This window comes from Ctenopharyngodon idella, chromosome 7 (genome assembly GCF_019924925.1).
Source record: "Ctenopharyngodon idella isolate HZGC_01 chromosome 7, HZGC01, whole genome shotgun sequence".
Taxonomy (NCBI): Eukaryota; Metazoa; Chordata; class Actinopteri; order Cypriniformes; family Xenocyprididae; genus Ctenopharyngodon; species Ctenopharyngodon idella.
Window position 1 is genome coordinate 45,754,281 of NC_067226.1, and position 20,441 is coordinate 45,774,721.

The 20,441-nt window shown below is 35.8% G+C and overlaps 2 protein-coding genes across 5 annotated transcripts; both read right to left on the reverse strand.

Moving 5' to 3' along the window:
• Nucleotides 1-991: 991 nt before the first annotated feature.
• btbd10b (BTB (POZ) domain containing 10b) lies at nt 992-16,123 on the reverse strand. 4 transcript variants are annotated; one of them, XM_051899230.1, is made up of 9 exons: nt 15,956-16,123; nt 9,806-10,002; nt 9,434-9,716; nt 8,310-8,412; nt 7,940-7,990; nt 4,695-4,815; nt 4,310-4,507; nt 2,338-2,448; nt 992-1,881 (listed from the first exon to the last, which is right to left on the reverse strand). In XM_051899230.1, exons 2-9 carry the CDS (start codon nt 9,957-9,959, stop codon nt 1,550-1,552), a joined length of 1,353 nt encoding a protein of 450 aa, XP_051755190.1. In that variant the 5' UTR covers nt 9,960-10,002; nt 15,956-16,123; the 3' UTR covers nt 992-1,549. The 4 variants fall into 4 exon arrangements, with proteins under 4 accessions (XP_051755190.1, XP_051755189.1, XP_051755191.1 ...); XM_051899229.1 differs by having other exon boundaries at nt 9,404-9,716; XM_051899231.1 differs by lacking the exon at nt 7,940-7,990 and having other exon boundaries at nt 9,404-9,716.
• Nucleotides 16,124-16,253: 130 nt separating this feature from the next.
• pth1b (parathyroid hormone 1b) lies at nt 16,254-17,124 on the reverse strand. Its single transcript, XM_051899233.1, has 2 exons — nt 17,033-17,124; nt 16,254-16,945 (listed from the first exon to the last, which is right to left on the reverse strand). The coding sequence occupies exons 1-2, from the start codon at nt 17,122-17,124 to the stop codon at nt 16,738-16,740; spliced, it is 300 nt and encodes a 99-aa protein (XP_051755193.1). The 3' UTR covers nt 16,254-16,737.
• Between the last annotated feature and the right edge of the window lie 3,317 nt (nt 17,125-20,441).

Here is a 20,441-nt window from a genome sequence, read left to right on the forward strand (position 1 = left end):
GAAGTGTTGTGCAAAGGAGTACAGGAAAGGCAGTTAGGGGGCAGTTGTGGTCTAATAGTTGGAGAGTCGGACTTGTAACCCGAAGGTTGTGGGTTCGAGTCTGAATACTGACAGGAAATGTAGGTGGGGGAAGTGAACGGAACAGCACTTTCTTTCACTCTCATTACCCACAACTGAGGTGCCCTTGAGCAAGGCAACGAACCCCCAATCACTCCCCGGGCGCCGCAGAAAAAAAACGGCTGCCCACTGCTCCGGGTGTGTGTGCACGCACTTGGATGGGTGAAATGCAGAACGGGAATGTGAGGCCATACATTCCCGGCTAGCCAATTGTATTGCAGAGGATGTCAACGGTGTCCAATCCGGCCCAGGGGATGATCTTAATAAGAGAAAATAGAAATGCACCGGTCATAAATTGGAATGGTTTTAAGTTTTATTTTGCCCGATCTGTTCCGGACTTGCACACAAACTGCTTTGCAATCATTTCTCAAAATGTCATTTGTGTGGGAGTAAACAGGATGTTAACACAGGCCTTACGGGGCACACTGAAGACAGACGCAAAGAGGAGATGCGCCAGCAGAGCAAAAACTGTACCAGGCACAGAAAGCTCACGGTTCGCAAAATATAGGAAGAAAAACATAATTGTTGAAATGGGGGTAAGGGTTTATTGCAAGCAAGAGCAGTGTTTTTTTTTGTTTCTAGTTTTATTAATTTGTGATTTGTAGGGTTAATATTAATGTAGGCTAATTGTCAGCGCACTAAGATTTAAAAATAGTAATTTGGCCCACACGTGGTTACATTTTTTTTCCCCATCCGGCTCTCAACCTAAAATGAGTTTGACACCCCTGCTGTATATCAATACTAAGTTGGACTATTGTTATGCCCAGTTACACTGTTCTAACAGTTGCTATTTTGATCTTTGACATCAGCAAAACACACACACAAGAAAAAAAAAAAAAATCAAGCGTAACATGTACAAACTTAACACAATGCATTATATTATATATCTTTATTAATACAATGATTTTCAAGCGCTTGAACAGACAGATCTTGAGCAGATAAATTAATGTCCACCTAAGAAAAACACTGCATTTATTCACCAGGCAAAAGAACCTCCTGAGGAGATCAAGGGGGGGGAGCTTTCCAAAAGAAAAAAGTGGCACCAAACCCAAATGCAACAAGTGAAAGGAACTTCATAATATTAATAATAATTAAACTCATTGCAGTAATAATATAGTCAAATGGAAAAGAACAGTAATTATAATCATATAATAGGCCCAATTACAAAATAAGTGAGGTTGCTAACTTCATTTCAAACAAACAAAAATAAATTTCCTTTGGTCAAGTAAAAAAAAGAGAACAGCGAAGACGAAACAAGAGAGCACTGCCCATGCCAGTATCCCATGTCCACGGTGTATTTTTTTTCCTTTTCTTTTTAAATACAGTAACTAGACAGTTGAGGCTCTAAGGCTGTGGAGGAGGTGCAGAAGGCAATCTGGTTATAGTGTCACTCTGGTTCATGCTGCAGCATGCTGTGAAGGGGCGTCTGCTCTCAGACGGCAGGCGAGGGGGCGTCGGGGTCGGGCTCGTTGTTGAAGTTGTTGCTGTAGTGTTGACCGGGGGGAGGGTGGTTGGGAAGAATGTCCAGTTCATCCACCTGTGGTCCGGGGTGCATCACCACAAGCTGGTCCTGGGGAATGTCTGCCGCGGCCGCTGCCAGGTTCGTGATGGACTTGCTTTTCACGCACTGGAAGTCCACGTGTCGACTCTTGCCTTCCTCCTTTTCCCAGGACATGCGGATGAAGGGTCTTTGGACGTAGTTGTAGATGACTTCAGGTCGACCACCGGGACGCTTTTTCACCTTCTCTTTGTATGTTGGATAACCTACAAATGCAGATTTGATATTCAAAAGTTTTGTCTTTTGATGTGATCATAAGTTCACCAAAGATGAAAATTCTCTCATTAGCAGACTATATGGCCCCTTTTGACTAGAGACAGTCTGATGTATCAACTAATATTTGGCCGAATTTTACTGACTCCGCTTTATCAATGGATAGTAAATCATTTTAAAATTTGTAGTGAGTTGAGTAAATGTTGTGTAAAGTATTCATGACACAACGTCAGATTGGAAGACAATGAACATCATCGGTTCCCCAATTTTTTCATGATCAAATGTCAGTGAAGTCAAACCTGACACCTGTTGTCATATTTGATTCTCTGCTATTGCAGAGAAAATTCATTTTCGGGTGAACTTTTTCTTTAAATGAGTAAAATAAAATAGCATATTTGACTAAATGGGTATAATATTGTAAAAATAGAATGTGAAAAAAGGATTCTTACCTTCGATACCCAGCCTAATTTTCTTAAGTCCTCGCTCCTTTAAAACTGATTTGGCTACATCACGGTTTTCAATGTACTTGAAGAAACGATACAGTTTTGTACTGTATATAACTGAAAAAGGGGAAAAAAAAGAAGTATAATTGTTGTAGCCACAGATAAAAACACTAGTGATGCACCAAGATTATCTTCTGTTTATCTGTAAAACTGGTTATGTAGGGCCGAAATCATTAACTGAAATGATGTTTAATTAGCGCTTCTCCGATGGCAAGTTTTGACTGTGTTCAGCGTCTATTTTTTGCACTACAACAACAGGTAAACATGGATTAACAATATTGATTTCTCATTTTTAATCAGTCATTATTTTTATGAATCAATATCTATTCTTAAACCCCAGGATCAATCATTTAGTCTGTGCTGTTTTCTGATGATACATGAACAAAAGTTCACTAAACATTATTTGTAGTGCACCTGCTATCCAATAATCACAATAAGCTTGTGTGTTATTACTTTTAATAGGAAACAAAAGCTGTGTCTGAAACAGCTCCCTATCCACTATATAGTGCACTATATCGGGTGTCGGCCATTTTGTAGTGGTGTCCGCATTCTGAGTGAACGACTTCATTCCTTACATTCGTTCACTACTTTATACCCACAATCCACTCTGATTTTGAGTGTACATTTAATGTACACTTGCTGAAGCACTATTTCCCAAAATCCAATGCAGAGAAGACTGAGAGAGCGTGCGAAAGAGCAGGAGCGAACGAGTTCAAACGAGAGAATACTTTACAGCTTCCTTATTTCATGGTAGTTCTATTTTTTACCTTTTTTTTTTAATCATTACTTGAATAAACATTAAAATATAGAGAGACAATATTATACAGATGAATTTTAAAATTAAATGAAATTATATTAAGGTAATATTTTGTTCTCTTCCTCTTTACTACTAGTTATAGCACAAAATAAATGTGAATGAACATCAGAAGGTATGTTTAAAGAACCGGTATAACAAGTCATGTAAATCGCTCAATCTTTGTGTTTCAACCACAGAAAGATGTCAATAAAACAGCTAGTGACCAATATCACATAACGTTACATTTATTTATTTAGGAAAGTCATTCAATGTTCATAGCTGTATAGGTTAGCTAGAAAAAATAACTCTAGAGGAGCATTTTGATAAATAAGTGCACTATATTACATATTCTATATATTTTTACTTAACCTGTAAGTGATGTCTTCATTATTTAATGTAGCCTATGTTTGAATTATTTTTTATTATAGCCACAGTTTAAATGTTTACCAACCATGAATTGGAGTAAAAACACAATTATATTAAAAAGTTTATATAAAACTGCCTTACGCAGAATTTAAAGGGTTAGTTCACCTAAAAATGAAAATTCTGCCATTAATACTCACCCTCAAGTCATTCCGAGTTTCGTTCATTTTCAGAACACAAATGAAGATCTTTTTGATGAAATCTGAGAGCTTTCAGTCCCTCCATAGACAGCCTAAGCAATTGAAACTTTGATGCTTCAAAAAGCTCATAAAGAGATCTTAAAACTAATACACATGAATTGAGCAGGTTAGTCCAAATTTTTTGAAAAGACGATTGGCTTTATATGATGAACCGATTGAATTATGATGAACTCAGATTTCATCAAAAATATCTTAATTTGTGTTCCGAAAATGAACGAAACTCTTACGGGTTTGGAACGACATGAGGGTGAGTAATTAATGACAGAATTTTCACTTTTGGGTGAACTAACCCTTGAATCGGTTTTAAAAGCGGATTTTTTATAACTTTTTAACTTTTCGGATTTCAGCTAAATGAAAGCTTTAATTTTGGTTTTGGTTAAAAAAAAAAAATAATAATAATGATAATAATAATAATAATAAGAATAATAATAATTCGGTGCTTCACTGAAAACACTCATGAAATGTTTTTAAGATAATACAGAAAGATGTGTGTGATTACTTTGTGAATACTCCTCTCCCATCTGAGGCGGGTACTCCTCGTCCCAGTCCACCACGTCATCGTCTGTGAGCACTACGATGTGACACTCCCTCTCTCCGCTCTGAGCACTTGCCACCATCAGAGGGAGCACCATCTCCTCCAAATAGAACTCAAACTGCCGCCGAGCACCATCATTGGACAGCTCGTGCATCAGGGCACCTGACGAGACAAAGTGGGTCAATAAACAACTTGTGGAAAATCAAAGCAGGGAAATCTGGCAGCTATGAGGCTGAGAACATGGTTAAAATACCACAGCTGTCAGATCACAGTAGTGGCATGGACACTGACGGTAGACTAATCTCACTTTATCAGAATAGGTTTTTCAAGAAGCAGAGGAATTACTCACTCAGGTCTCGACACTTGATAGTACTGTAGTCAAAAGAGATGCACAGATAGTCGCACGCTTCCCTTAGCTCGGGAATGGAGATTCCATCAGGACAACGGATTATCCCAGACTTATAGTAATCCTGCCAGTTAGAGAAAGAACAGACAACACAAAAGATGTCATTACAGAAGCTGCACTGCTTAAAGTACCCCTATTATGCTATTTTAAACAATCTTAATTTTGTTTTTGGAGGTCTCCAACAACAGGTTTACATGCATCCAAGGTCAAAAAACACAAATTTTCTCATGATATACTTTGCATCACCTCTTTTCTCACAGTGTCTGAAATGTTCAAGGATTCCGCTTACAGCGAGTGTTGGAAACGAAACGGCCATTACCATATCTAAATTTCACCTCCGGAGGCATCATCAGTACTTGATACACAGTGATACGGAAAGGAATGATGGCGTCAGTTTTTCTGTATCAATTCGAGCCTGAGTCCTCATCCTTTGGAAGTGCATCAAAGTGTTTGTAACAGGAAGTGAGACTGGAATTACTGATGCGTCATTTTGGCAGTTCAGAATCGATTCTTTCATTTAGGAGACAAATTTATTTGTTGTGCGCTTCGATCTTTAAAACTTTGCAGACCTTTCACATTCACAAACAGCTATATTATACACTGCATGAAAGGTAATATTCGAAAAAGCACTTAAAAGGCATACATGGATGTAAGCCAGCTGCTCACTGTCAGCTAAATAGAGAAATGTTGATGACTGTAGCCAGAACATTTTAGACTTAAAGGGATAGTTTACCCAAAAATGAAAATTATCCCATGATTTACTCACCCTCAAGCCATCCTACTGTAGGTGTATATGACTATCTTCTTTCAGATGAACACAATCTGAGATGTATTTAAAAATATCCTGGCTCTTCCAAGCTTTGGAAGAAGTGAAGCGATGCGTTTTTTGTAAGAAAAATATCCATATTTAAAACTTTATTAACTATAATAACTAGCTTTCGGCAGATGACCGTACGCATCGATTTGCGGCAGAAGAGTGACCTCTGACCCAACGCATGACACAATGACGAACGCAGAAGCGCAGAGGATAGAGCAAAACAAAACACCAGTCATGAATAAGAATTAGAAATGTCGGAGGATTTCCCTGTAAGAAAAGAGGAGCTTGAGTTTGTTGCACAGCCCTATTTGTTTGAACCACGAGAGGCGTCTAAGCTCACGATACTTCTACATCCTGCGTCATACATCGGGTCAGGGGTTACTCTTGTGGCGCAAGTTTACTTGCGCAGTATACGTACGGTCCTGTGCCAGAAGCTAGTTATTTTAGTTTATAAATTTTTAAATATGGATATTGTTCTTACAAAAACCCATTGCTTCTCTTTAGAAGGCCTTTATTAACCCAATGGAGTCGTATAGATTATTTTTATGATGGATGGATGAATTATTTGGGCTTCACCCCTCATTCACTATCATTATAAAGCTTGGAAGAGCCAGGATATATTTACATATATCTCTGATTGTGTTTGTCTGAAAGAAGACAGTCATATACACCTATGATGGCCTGAGGGTGAGTAAATCATGGGATAATTTTCGGGTGAACTATCCCTTTAACACTACACTGAAAAAATTGTTTATACATAAATTTGTTTCATTCAGAAATTGCTAGTGAATTTCACAATTAATAAGAAACTGCATGTAACATTAATTTAATTTGATTTAAATTCATGAACATTTGAAGTACAAAGGCTAAAATTTTATTTGTTTTATTTGTTTATTTATTTTTACCAGTTACTGGTCGTTATTATAGATCTTTTAATTTATCAGAAACGTTACTGAATATTTAACTGTGCATCCTAATTTTCCTTATTTTTCATTTTCTTTTTATAACTCACTTAAAGCTAATCTTTAAAAACACTAATAATTAAATAAAATAAAAAATTAATAATTATAAAAAATTATATAAAACTTTTTTTTCATTTTAGCTTGTTGCCAAGGAAACATCTGATTTTCATTTAGTTTAATTTGATGTACTAAAATAACTACAATTTAAACTTAAATTAAAAAAACTATATATATATATATATATAAAAAAAAACACTAATTTCCCCTATTTTTACATTCAAATTATCTAAAACAAAAAAAAAACTTAATTTAATAACAGTTAAATATAATCTTTAGCAAATATCAAAAAGAATATCCAATTTTCATATTTTACATTATAATGCTGTAAATTCTCTTGCAGCATTTAAAATGGTTTATTTTAGTTTTTAATGTTTTGTTTGATATTTATTTAGACAAAATAAATAAATAAATTTTATATATAGAGAGAGAGAGAGAGAGAGAGAGAACTTTAATATCAGCAATTTACTGGTTACAGTCCATTACATGAAATTAATTTTCAGCAGAAAACCAGTCAGAATTTTAACATCAGACACATCTGCAGTAGACCACGTGCCCTTGATACGTAACAGCCAAAGAGCTCACAAAGGTGATGCAGGTTCAGAATCAGACTCTGTCCAAATCCCATTCCCCATCCCCTCTAGTGATTATTGTACTGCAGTTTAAATTGGTCCTGCAATTTGCACGCTTTTCTGTTAAAGCTCTCACACTCAACCCATCCTCTCTAGTCAGTGACATTGTTTGAATGCACTCATCTGAGTTTATTGATTGACTACAGCACTCTGAGCTAAAGCAGCACAATAAACACCGCCCTGAGACACATAACAGACACTGTGGCAAAAGATCATTACAGCAGGATATAGAGCAAAGCCGATGACAGGCTTATGCTGCACTTAATGGCATTATTTAAAAGCTATTGCTGGAAGCTCATTATAAGATGTTCTAAGAGACGAAGCAGCCCACAGTGCAAGTCTGTGAACAAACCTCAAACCTGTCTTAAATATTCATTTACGCATAAAAATCACCCATTAGACTTTTCCGATTAACCCTTTAAGCCCTGAAGGCATTTTTAGTTGTTTTTTCTGAGTGACATTCCAAACAAAACTGGACAAGTGTAAATGCATCTGGTTGTTCAAACCACATATGTAAATTTTACTTCTCCCAAAAAGTTTAAAAAATAAGCGTGAGAGTGTGTTATAGGCTATATGACATGTTATAGCCAGTAGGACAGCGCCAGGTGTATCTCTTCAGCAAGCCGATGGGCAAACTGCCGCACATGAAACTGAAAGTAAGTCTCAGATGCTCAAAACACAATCATCTTCATTAAAAGTAGTGAAACTAAATGATCTTACCAGTGCTGATGCCGCTCTCTCTCCTATTATGGTCTTTGATCTTGAAATTAGCTGATGATAAATAAAATGAGGCTCACATCTGTTGCTTTCGTTGACGTGACTGAAATTTTCATATAGTGCGGGAATTGAAGATCGGATTTTTATTCGTTTTAGGGAGACATTTATGTGGCCAAGTGTAAATGGAACCGTTTTAACAAATCAGACAGCTATGCGATCAGAGAAAACGCATGAAGTGACCAGGTATAAACAGGCCCTAAAAGTAATCATTCTGTACATGCAAGCCACACGCACTCTGCCTGCAGTATCTGATGTGACCCGCTTTAATGTGTGCAGTGAGAGAGTAACAAGATATCTAGGGACAAAAACCCACCAGAATTGCCCGAAATACAGTGCAGCTGATGCCCTCTGCCACCTCATACTCTCCTTTTTCGTTGGGCCGGGTGAAATTGTGTTCCCGTCCAGATCCAAACATTCTACATCAAAAAAAAAAAAAAAGACATGTTTTTTTTTAGAAACAAGAACAGAAAAATGTATCAAAAATAGACAGACTACACATTATTTTAAGGCTGAGATAAGATAAAGGGCTCTGTCATCATTGCTTTGATTTTTTTTTTTCCTTGTGTGGAGCACAAAGAGAGATATTTAAAGTAAGTTGTTTGGGTTAATTTCAAATATCAACAATGTCCAACAGCACCTTCAATGACAGAAATTAAATTTTTGGGTGAACTAACCCTTTAACCAAACAGACTCACTGCAAAAAAAAAAAAAAAAAAAAAAAAAAAAAATCACTTTTGACTGAATAACTTTTGTAACTTTAATAAGGATTCATCTAGATTTAATTCATACAGTGAAGAATATGCATAATGTTATTTTACATTTGACTGAATACCTAAACTAAAACTACTTGTTAGATCTACCCGAAAAACCTGAAAAGCACAGTTTTTAAAATGCATCTATTGTGTTTATTTGTGCTATTGCTTGTAGTTTGATTATTTGTTCTTATTTTATTACAGACTGTTTACTTGACTTTAATAGTGTTTGAAATTTATATTTTATATTTATGTCGAATTTTTCTCATCTGCATTGTTCTTGCATTCCATGTAAAAAGTCGATGGCGACTCGAGTTTCAGTGTGTCCGTAGAGGGTTGTGTAGTTTTTATGCGTGACTGTTTAAGTAAAAGAGATACATGATTTATTTTGAGATTGTATAGGTTTGTTCTGTATGGACATACGGTATTATTTTTTAAAAATTTGAGCAGGTCTTAAAAAAAAAGTTTTAAAAATGTGTCTCATATGCATGCATATCAATTTAAATTTCTTTTTCTTTTCTGGGACACCTCAAGTAAGATTAGCATTACCACTACAAATGCAATGTGGTCACAAATATTTGCAACATTTTCATATATGTTTTAAACAACATTAAGGTGTTTAGAAGACAATCAAAATTATGAGGTGATCTTTAACCCTTTATCAGATGAGCGGTCTGCTCCTAACCTGCCCAGCATGGTGTTGGGCTGTGCTGTGAAAATCGAGGGGTCCACCACGAAGCGAGTGTTGTCCACGATGAGCGTGACCTTCTCTGATGTGCGGACGCTGCGGGCTCCATCTTTGACATTCTCATAGACGAAAACCATCTCACTGGGGACCATGCTCTTGTAGGTGCCCTCTGAACTGGACAAGCTACTGTTACGGCTGCTGGCCACCCCACTGCTGCTGCTGCTGGGAGAGATCCTCTGAGGCCTGGGGCTGTTGGGCCGTGATGAGCCGCCCTCACGATCTGCTCACATGACACACAACATGATGACAAACCACAGGACTTATATGAACAGCCAAACCGGACCTAAACGACAAAGTGTGTTTTCTCACCGCTGTTGTGTTGGCGTGTGGGTGAGGTCACGTTGCGAATACAGGGTGTGAGCTGGCCTTCGGCACGCTCGTGCGAGGAGTCCCGAGAGCGGTCACTGGAGCGCCGTCGATCTCTGGATCGGTCACAGCCTCCGCTGGCACCATGCATGTTCATTTTCACCTGGACAGTCTCAAGTCCAGACTAACACATCTGGCTACTGCAGGAAGCGAAAAAAGAGAGAAACCTTAGAAAACACCTCTGAATACAAGACCCAGTGTCATAATTCAGCGGCTCTCGAGAGGAACGGACTTCCAGTGTAATTTAAGGTGAAATGGGTCTGACAACACCATAGAGTTAATGTCACGTTTGCTCACATCTCTGCATAGCAATGCTGAGACCAGAGTTTTTATAGTTAACTAAAACCATAAAGAAACATTTTCGTTACTTGAAAATAAAATAAATGTTAACTGAAATTAAAAATAAATAAATAAATAAATATATATATATATATATATATATTATAATAAAAAAAATTATTTTAGCCAAAGTAACATTTCAGTCATTTTCATTGTTTAACTTGATGTACTAAAATAACAAACTGAAATTAAAAAAAAAACAACAACACACAAACAATGGGTACATTTACACGACAACGATGTACTAAAAACAGAAAGGTTTTTCCTTTGCGTTTTTCATGTACACATGACAACATTGTCAAAACGATCCCCATTCACAAGGATCAGCAAAAAACGGCTAAAAACGCCGTATTCTGCTGCCAGGCCAGTAGATGGCGATGTCACTTTCATAAAGAAACACTAAGCACCTATAGGCTGAACACGTAATCTGCATGTGCATTAGGGCTGGGTAAAAAAATATCGATTTCTTGATTTTAATCGATTCTCATTTTTACGAACCGACATCGATTCTTAAATCCCAAGAATCGATTAGTCTGTTTTCAGTTGAGGAATGAACAGAACATGTAGCGCGCCTCCCATCAAATAAATAGCAATAATCTTTGTGCTTTGTTACTTTTGATATGAAGCAAAGTCTCAGATTTCAAATGATGTCCATCTTATTATGAGATTCAAAAAATAAATACCGTTTTGGCGCTGTTTAATGTGACATGACAGATCGCTTTAGCGCCTCAGTTAAAGAGATGCGGCAGCACGGAGCGCGTGTGAACATCCTCTCCTCCGCTTTAATACCAGTTACAGCACGAAATAAACATGACTAAACATCTGAAGGTATGTTAAAAGATACAGTACATCTTACCGAAATCCGTATCATGTCTCGTGTAATAGCTCAATCAGTGTTTCAACCTCGGAAAGACGTAAAACAGCTTGTAAACAATGTCACGTAACGTCACATTTACCTCAGAAAAACATATTCAGTGACCATAATCTCATTAGTCAGCTAGAAAAATGAACTCTAGAGAACAGCATTCTGATAAATACATGCACCGTTACATATTCATTATAATTTTTAATGTTCTTCAATATTTAATGCATGTTTGAATAAATCAGTTATGACAGCCACGATTTAAATGTTTATATTTCTAAAAAAAAAAAAAATAAAAAAAAAATAATTGAGTAGAAATATGATTATGTAATAGGGCTGCACGATTTTGACAAAAATCATAATTGTCAGGCCAGTGGTTCAAATTTTTACTTGCCCCGCCAAAATATACTTGCCCCACAACAAAAAATTAATAAAGTAAAAGAAAAGAAAATGGGCCTATAAAAAAAGCCTAGGGGTATTGACACCAAAAGCTACTCGATTAACTCACTTAAATTTTAAATATTGTTAGACAAATAAACAGTAAGTAATAAAATAGTAACAAATAATCAATTTATGAGTAATAGCAAAAATAAATACAACAGAACAAACATATAAATGAAATAAATGGTGCTTTTCAAGATTTTCATGTAGGATTAAACAGAAGATTTTCAGGTACAGAAATTGTAATCTAATGTATAGCTAACTATATAACTATAGATTAAATATTAAATAAAGATTTATTAAAGTTAATCAGTCAAGAGCAGTTACAGATGCATAAATTTTTTGAAATGTTGAAAATAAAACGTTAAATATTGTTATTTAAAATTATTTTAAAAATGAAAAGACACTTTAAACGGGAAATGAAACCCGCCAGGAGGTGGCAGCAAGTCCCTGTTAACGAGTGAGTCATTGAGATTCAACTGATTCATTCAAACGGCTGATTCATTCAGGAAGTGTTGCTCAGAGACGCAAAACAATTCTGTGTGGACTTTGGAACTATTTTCGTAGGTGAAATAGAGCGAAACAGGCGATTTGGTGTCTAAAATGTAAGTCACTTGATATTAAGTTCTTGTTCATTAAACTGTACGCTATATAAAATCAATATCACATTTGTAATCGTGCTGATATTTGGAGAAAAACGGCGCTCTTTGTTTAATATTGGTTACCTATATTAAATTATATAAATATGAAAGATATAAAGGGTCATTTTTGCCCCTTATCTTGAATTCTGATGCATTCTAAAGACATTTCAGTAGACTAAATCACGCAGTGAATGCTTACACTATAAATATGCACACGCACTAGTCTAACCTACTAGACTACATCACGTAGTGCATGCATGCACTCAATGGGTGTGTTTTTGTTTGTTTTTTGTAAAGTAAGGGACATACTTGATAATTTCAGATTGTTAAATCAACAATTACGATATTATAGACGATATATGTCGCACACCCTACAGCACTGGCCTGATCGGGCAAGTGACAGTTCCGTCTACTGTCCCGAGTGTCGTTCACACTGGCCCCGGGCCATCGGGCAGTCCTTATTGTCGAGCCCTGGAAACGCAGCCCAGAACCGTCTCTCTCAACGGCTCTGTAACATACCAGCCTCAGAACTGCATGCTTTGATGGCTTTGTTGTTCTTTTTAGCAGCCATTGTGAAGTTAAACTCTGCATTTTATAATACTGATACAGCTGTAATAACCTACAATCAGAGGCAGCTCTATAGCTTTCATTGCGAGTTAATTAATTGAGCAATCAGATCAAACTTTTTTGTGTCATTTTCAGTTAAAATTGGAATCTGGCAAATACTGGATTAATGACAAAAAAAACAAAAACATGCAGATAAACTGAACTGCAGAGAAACATCCCCAAAACACCCTTAAATTTAATTGACAACACCACATTTACATGACACTTGTTCATGTCAGATGCTCAGAAATGTAGCATATTTAGAGTCAGTACTACAGTTTTTCTCAATCGCTTTGGCACTCGAAACAGCCTTAACATTCTCTGAACTATAAGTGCTAATTTGCTGAAACATCAGAACCCTATTGCATGTCTGCAAAATGTAGTTACTCACCCAAAACATTTAATTCAGGTTTCAAAACCTAGTTTTTTTGTCAATAAATTGGCTAGTGTCACCAAAATAAAAAGTCTTTTTGTCATTGTGTGAGCCATACTGGTCAAAATGTTTAGATGTTTTTTCACCATGGAAATATTTTTTAAATACACATTTCCTGCTAAACGAAATAGGCATGGGTAGGTTTAAATGTTAGTACATAGTAGTTAAAGACACCTAATATAAAGTGGGACTGAACATTTTTATTTATACAGCACATTTGTAGATTTGTGTTACATGTAAACTGAAAATTCACAGCTGCTTGTTCATTTTGACATATTCTATTATGTCTTCCCCTAACACCACACATTCGTACACATCTTGCTCTTCCGCAACAAGCAACTGTGAATTTTCAGCTTACATGCTGTTACACTGCTGTTGCTGTTTCGGAATTAGACATTCCTCCATGTTCAAAAATAGTAGTGATTGTGCTGGGCAAACTCCATATAGCCTACTGTATGCTTACAAACTTGACTGGTAAGATTGTTATTCCTACTTCATTACAATGGCAGGCCATTTGCCAGTTCAGCAGACATTACAAACATTTCATGACAAAGGTATGGAATATACATGCATGTCTGACAGATTTGGATAACTGAATGGATCATTTTTAGACAATTGTACTTACTCTTTTGCACACATGTGCCAAAATACATGCACATTGCTTAAATCGATAAGAAACCCAAATCTGATGTGAACAAGAAACTAATTGTTCAGAGACGTGAACTTATTGTTTTGAGAAATAAAAGTCTCATTCGAGAATTGAGCCAAAGCGATTGAGAAAAACTGTAATATCCAAATAAACAACAGAATGAGTAAGGCAGCAGATGAGACAGAGAAAGGGTGTGTTCGAACAGCTTCTGTTCCAGCTGATCAGGAAGTGCCTGGGGTAAATTCAGCTGGATGTCATGAGCGTAATGCACAGGAGAAACGTGATGTTTGTCATGCAGCTGAACTAACTGACTCATTGTGTGCATGCATACACACCTGCAGAATATAAATGAACAAAGTAGTACTATAGTACTACTATGGTTTTTGGACTTGTCCCATGTTAAAGTAATAATACAGTACTGTGGTAGATATCAAAGTACCATTCTATTACCATCACTGTACCATGGTAAAGACCCTTTGAAAGTCAAATTATGTGTCAAACATATGTAACCCTAAAACTTTCAGGATAAAGACCCATTAAGACGGGATATGAATCAGACATTTGTCTGCAGAACCACTCCCTCTGTGCACAGCACTTCTGTTGTTTTTTAAAAGTTCAGGAAATTCCAAAGATAGTTGTCCATTTAAACCAGTCCCTTAAAATAAAACAACAAATACAGAGAGAGAGAGAGAGACCAGACCACCCCTTTCTTCCTCAGCCGTTCACTGGCCAAATAACATAGCTGAGGACTTCTGATATTAAACCCTGGGCCAGTTTGTCATTCCTACATATTGTGCCAAGAACCATATATTCTATTCTAGATAACAAAGACTCAGTGTAGTAAATAAAATTATTGTTGCTGCACAATATAATGAGTCAAAGGTCTTGCAAAGACAAACAACAAACTGTTGTTAACCTTTGAAATCTGTAGGTTAAGTGACTCTCAAGTAGATAAACTAGTAGATTTAGTAAACACTTACAAGGAAGTGAATTGCCACATTTATCATCCTGTGCAGTGTGAGTAATCGGCAGTATTTACACTTTTACAGAACTCATGTGACGCTGGTTGTGTCCTCACAAGTACAAGCAGACCGGTTTCTTTCCCCGTGACCTAATATAATGTCACTAATTAACAACAAATGAACTGCTTTTATCATACCAATCTCTTTTACATTACGTTCCTTTGCTAACAGAAATGTTTGGCAATACAAATAAAGTTTAGACACTTAAGCCACAATTATACATCAATGCTTTAGATATAACATGTTTAAGTATTTAAATATTTTCATAACTGTAATTTTTAACTATTCAGGATGTAATGTTACAACAATGACGTATTTTACTTTTGAACCTTTTCCATAATTTTATATATAGCTGTTCTCTTTAGATGTCATTATTATACATAATTTAGTGAAAAGGGGATTTGAAATTATTATATTCTTTAGGTTAGTAATTTAAACAGAGAAAACATATAAAAACGCCTGTTATTTGGTCAACCTTATTCAATGTAATTGCTTTACCAGATACAATATATATTATATATAGTGATATAAAAGGAAATATATCTTGTTTTATGGGTATTTTTTTATTTTTAAGCTTTATTTTTGTAGTTGTTGTTACTAGAACTTTACTATTAGTTCTAAAATATATTTTTAAAAGAATCATTGCTTTTTCTTTGCGAATATAATTCATAATTCAGAGAATTAAGTGTCAAAATATTGTTTAGGACCACTTAAGTGTAAATAATCATGTTTCATAATGTTCTTTATTTAAAATGTTTTTTAAAAACTCTTCTGATCTGACAGCCGAAAGCGACAACTAATCAATGACTGATCGAAGTCTCGCGGATGGTTGGTGTGTCATCCTGCCAGAGTCGATACATGACAAGACAAAAAAAATAAAATAAACGAAAGCAAAAAAAAAACACTATCTGACACGCTTCACTTAATAATTAAATAGGGATTTATAAGTAAATCTGTGATTATGTGTCTGGTGTGTTGTAAAGCAGCGAACTCGTTTTTACACACAAAACCTCAGCGGACGTTACAGAACTATTAGCTAGCCACCGAAGCTAACCAACAAAACAAACGCCGTTTAGATTAAAAATCATACAAATTCTTACCTTTTTACAGTGTCGTGAGCATAGTTTATGAAACAATTAATTACTGGTGTTCTCCCGTGAGGTAAATAGAAAAGAAGAACCATCAAAATTTGAAGAGGACCATCAGCTTTTTCTCAAAATGCGAATTTGATCTCCACCAACTGCTGACAGGAAACGTGACTTCACTAAAGTATCGCGAGAATTACGTGATGTAGTCAATGGGCCTTATATGATAAAATCGATCAGATTACAAGTTGTTAAACAATAAGAAAGAATGAAAGAAAGAAAGAAAGAAAGAAAGAAAGAAAGAAAGAAAGAAAGAAAGAAAGAAAGATCAACACAAATCAAGTCTTAGTTTGTTGTGTATGTAATATGGTGTACAGTTAAACAGATCCAGTTGGTCCACATTTTAGTGCAATTGCTGGATGTCTAAAAAAGTACAAATCTTTCTTGAAAAAAAAAAAAAAAAAAAAACATTTAAAGAGTAAGTACTGCACTACACAGAAACAAAAACACTGACTGAAGGCATAGGCCTACTACAAGGTTAAGACATTGTCCTTTGTATGTCCTACACAGGGTCTGAACATTATGCTTTAATATCTAAATAACAAATATTTACAAATAAATAAATAAAAATACTATTTGAAAATAAAAAAATAAAAAAGACATAAGTAAAGCAGTGCACTTTCTTTCTCCATGTACAGCAGTATATTTTAATTGACACTCACTGTGTCCTCCTCCTGCACTGATGTTACTGAGAAAACATTATTTAGAGTTCATTAGCTTTTCAAAAACATCAGTCGTCAGTTCAAGATCCAGGTCGCACCTTCCCCCTTTCTTAAACGTCTGATAGATGGCCCGTTGTTTTTCCCTTTTTGCTCCTTTTGGGAGTCATTTAATGAGGGTATGAGGATATTGTTCAGCTTCAGCTGAAGCCAGTCCTGCCTTTCTAACATCTCCTTGTGCTCCCGAACGTTGTGCATGAGCTGAACTTCACTGATTGACCTCTTGCTGTTGCAGATGGAGATATGGAGTGGTCAGATTTTATAAACAACACCAACATCTGGGACCAATATGTTGCATCCTATTCTCTCTTACCTGAGTGGTGCTCCCTCCAGATAGAACAAACTGCAAAGACCCCACAGCGCAGTGATGAGCACGATTTTCTCCAAAGAACGTATGGGTAACATAGTGATACCTGTAGGGCAAGTTATTAGAGACTTTTCATTTCTTCTATAATTCACAAGTGTCCATGATAATAAGACAATGGCCTCTGAACTTACCAAGTCTTGTTGTCTTTTATTTGACTGCTTTGATATTTCGTAGCTGCTGTACTAAGAGGGTCCATGTGTTGTTCGGTGTCGTATTTGTGCGTTGGGGCTACTCTTCCTCTTTTTATATGCACAAGCCCCCTCCCGTTGGTCATTGATGAGCTATCTGCATTATTGATGGTGATGTCATCCATGCTTTGATGGAGACTGGCATGCACATGACGAAACATGACTACCGACACCCCCACTAATTCTGTTTTCAACGCCTTGGTCAAGACCCCTGTGATCACAGGGCTGTAGAACTAGTGCCATGTACGGCTATGACGGTCAGGCAGGGTGCCACCTTCGACGAAGTAAATACATGTTTCATTATATGATGTTTCACACACTCTTAAAATGATTTAGGAATTATTATCCTTAATTATTATACCTAAGACAGAGTTTAAATGTATTTATTTTCATTTATTAGATTTTTCAGTGGAATAATGCATAGAGAATAAATCAATCAGTCTGAATAAATATTTTTTTTATTCTTATTGGGGACTGCAAACTTTTCTTACATTCCAATTCACACACTGAATCTGACATGGCACTGTTGAGAAATGACAAACGCAACCTGTCTACTGAAAAAAAAAACAAAAAAAAACTTATAACCACCAGATGATATTTTTGTTTATATAGCCAACATTTTTACCCAGCTACTCATTTATCATATGAAAATGATTCCCTAACTTAATTATATCACAACACCATCATATGATCATATAATTTATTGTTTTATGTTCTGCCATTCTGGGATTCGGTCTTACCAGGTCAGACTGAAGAAATAAGACAACACTTTTGTGCCAAACATCATGGTGCAAGCAAGGTCCACCTGAAGTTTCAGTGATCTATGGGAGGTGTATAACCTTGTCACACTCTCATGGGACACATTAGGTAACCATGAGAGAAGTTTTCTAAATGTGGAATAGGAATGGCTATGTCATGACACATGCAGTAAGTCCTAGAAAGGAACCATACTGAAAGAACCAAAACAAATGGCTATTATATCAATGAAAACTCAAGGGATGTTTGCTGTTATATAGCCAGCACTTTTTTTAACCAAATTGAATCACAATTTCAATAATTCCCCAGTAACTGTGTCAGCGCTACTCGGAATCTGAATTTTAATTCAGAATTAATAACTTAATGATAATACTTTATAGTAAATAATAAATCTTATTTGTTTAGCATCAAAAAAGTGGTTCACGATACATAATGATAGGTAAAAAAAAATTAAAAAGTACATAAAAAATAGTAAAATCTTTAATAAAACAATCCAACTTACAGTGACAAAATCTAAATACTGGTAGATGCAAAACTACATTTTTTAATGAGACGTAAAAATAGAAATAGGTTTAGATATCACAGCGGAGGCTGTTTAACAGCGTAATATGTAAATCTTCCTGACTTGTAAGTTTTGCTGTAACCTTGAAACTCTGAGCATGCTACCTATTTTTTTTCTGTATTTAGCTGAGGAAAGTTTCAAATTTCATGCATGGCAATAAAATTTTTACATTGCGGTGCTGAATCACATAGTTGAGTATACAAGAAACAATATTGTTCCCAGCACAGAGCCTTGAGGAACATCACAGGTGATTGATGAAGCGGTTCACAGCACAGGTATCTATTCGATTAATACCATTGTCTCTCAACTTTTAAATATTTATTGAATATTCAATAATTATTAATGAGTGCTTAATAATTACAAAATTACAGATTTAGGTTAAGTCAAGATGTTACCCTCAAAACCATGTTTGTTGAAGCCTGCTGTTGCTCAAACAAGGTCTAGGATCACTTTTAAAGGTTGTGATGAGTGTCATGAAGCATTGTAGTTATTACAGTGTCAGATGAGTTGACGACGTTGAGCACAATATATCACACACAGTGTCCCTTGGGTTTTCTTGTCATTGCGCAGACCAGCCTTGTTGCTCTGGAAAAACAAACACAAATGTCAATTTTAAGTTACTGATCAATTTTAGAATTTTTTTTTAATTATTTAGCAACACATTTATTGGCATATCATAATCATTCCTTTCTAATATATTTACATTTTCTGCTTTCTTAATGCTTTATAAATATTAAACAATTGGGTAATTTTGGACATTGTTAAAATACGAAATTAACTTGTTGCAAGATCCATCCCATGTAAATACATAAAGTGGCAACAAGCACAGACAACTTAAGTCAAGACTACCGTACACTTTTTTCTTCCTGACTTGCTGTAGGTTTTGCTGTAACCTTGAAAATCAGAGCATGTCTAACCTATTTGTTTTTTTTGTTTGTTTGTTTTTTTTTTTAGCTCAAGAAAGTATCAATTTTCATGCATAGCAGTAAAAATTTTACATTGTGGTGCTAAATCACATAGTTGAGCGGAATTATACAAGAAACAATATTGGTCCCAGCACGGAGCCTTGAGGAACATCACAGGTGATTGATGAAGCAGTTCACAGCACAGGTATCTATTCGATAAATTCCATTGTCTCTCCTATTTTGCATCAACTTTTTAATATTTATTAAATATTCAATAATTATTAATGAGTGCTTAATAATTACAAAATTGCAGATTTGGGTTAAGTCAAGACATTACCCTTTAAATGTTTGTTGAAGCCTGCCGTTGCTCAAACAAGGTCTAGGATCACTTTTAAAGGTTGTGATGAGTGTCATGAAGCATTGTAGTTATTACAGTGTCAGATGAGTTGACGACGTTGAGCACAATATATCACACACAGTGTCCCTTGGGTTTTTTTGTCATTGCGCAGACCAGCCTTGTTGCTCTGGAAAAACAAACACAAGTGTCAATTTTACCTCACTGGGGGAAAATTTGAATTATGTAGCAACACATTTATTGGCATATCATAATCAATAATAAAATTTTCTACTTTTTTAATGTTTTATAAATATTAAAAAATTGGTAATTTTGGACATTGTTAAATTAAGAAAATAACTTGTTGCGACAAGATCCATCCCATGTAAATACATATGCTCTAATTAAAGTGGCAACAAGCACAGACAACTTACCTCATGTCATACATTAATAACTTATGTGTTTGTGCACCTGAGAGAGGACTGGTATGTAGTACAGACTTAACGCAGCACTGCACATGTTGAGTCAACCCAAGCAAGCTGTTCTCATTACCTCATGTGGTTGCAATGTTTGTCATCTTACTAATGGCATGCAGCAGCAGTAGTATGTG

Bases quoted from the DNA above. Each gene is read 5' to 3' on its own strand.
- btbd10b (XM_051899229.1), bottom strand. From the start codon at position 9,959: ATGAACATGCATGGTGCCAGCGGAGGCTGTGACCGATCCAGAGATCGA. The intron at 8,413-9,403 runs GTTAAAGATCAC...TTTTTGATGTAG, and splicing joins GACCGCTCATCTGATAAAGG to AATGTTTGGATCTGGACGGG. The intron at 4,816-7,939 runs GTAAGATCATTT...TCTAACTGGCAG, and splicing joins AGAGAGCGGCATCAGCACTG to GATTACTATAAGTCTGGGAT.
- pth1b (XM_051899233.1), bottom strand. From the start codon at position 17,124: ATGTTACCCATACGTTCTTTGGAGAAAATCGTGCTCATCACTGCGCTG. The intron at 16,946-17,032 runs GTAAGAGAGAAT...CATCTGCAACAG, and splicing joins CTGGAGGGAGCACCACTCAG to CAAGAGGTCAATCAGTGAAG.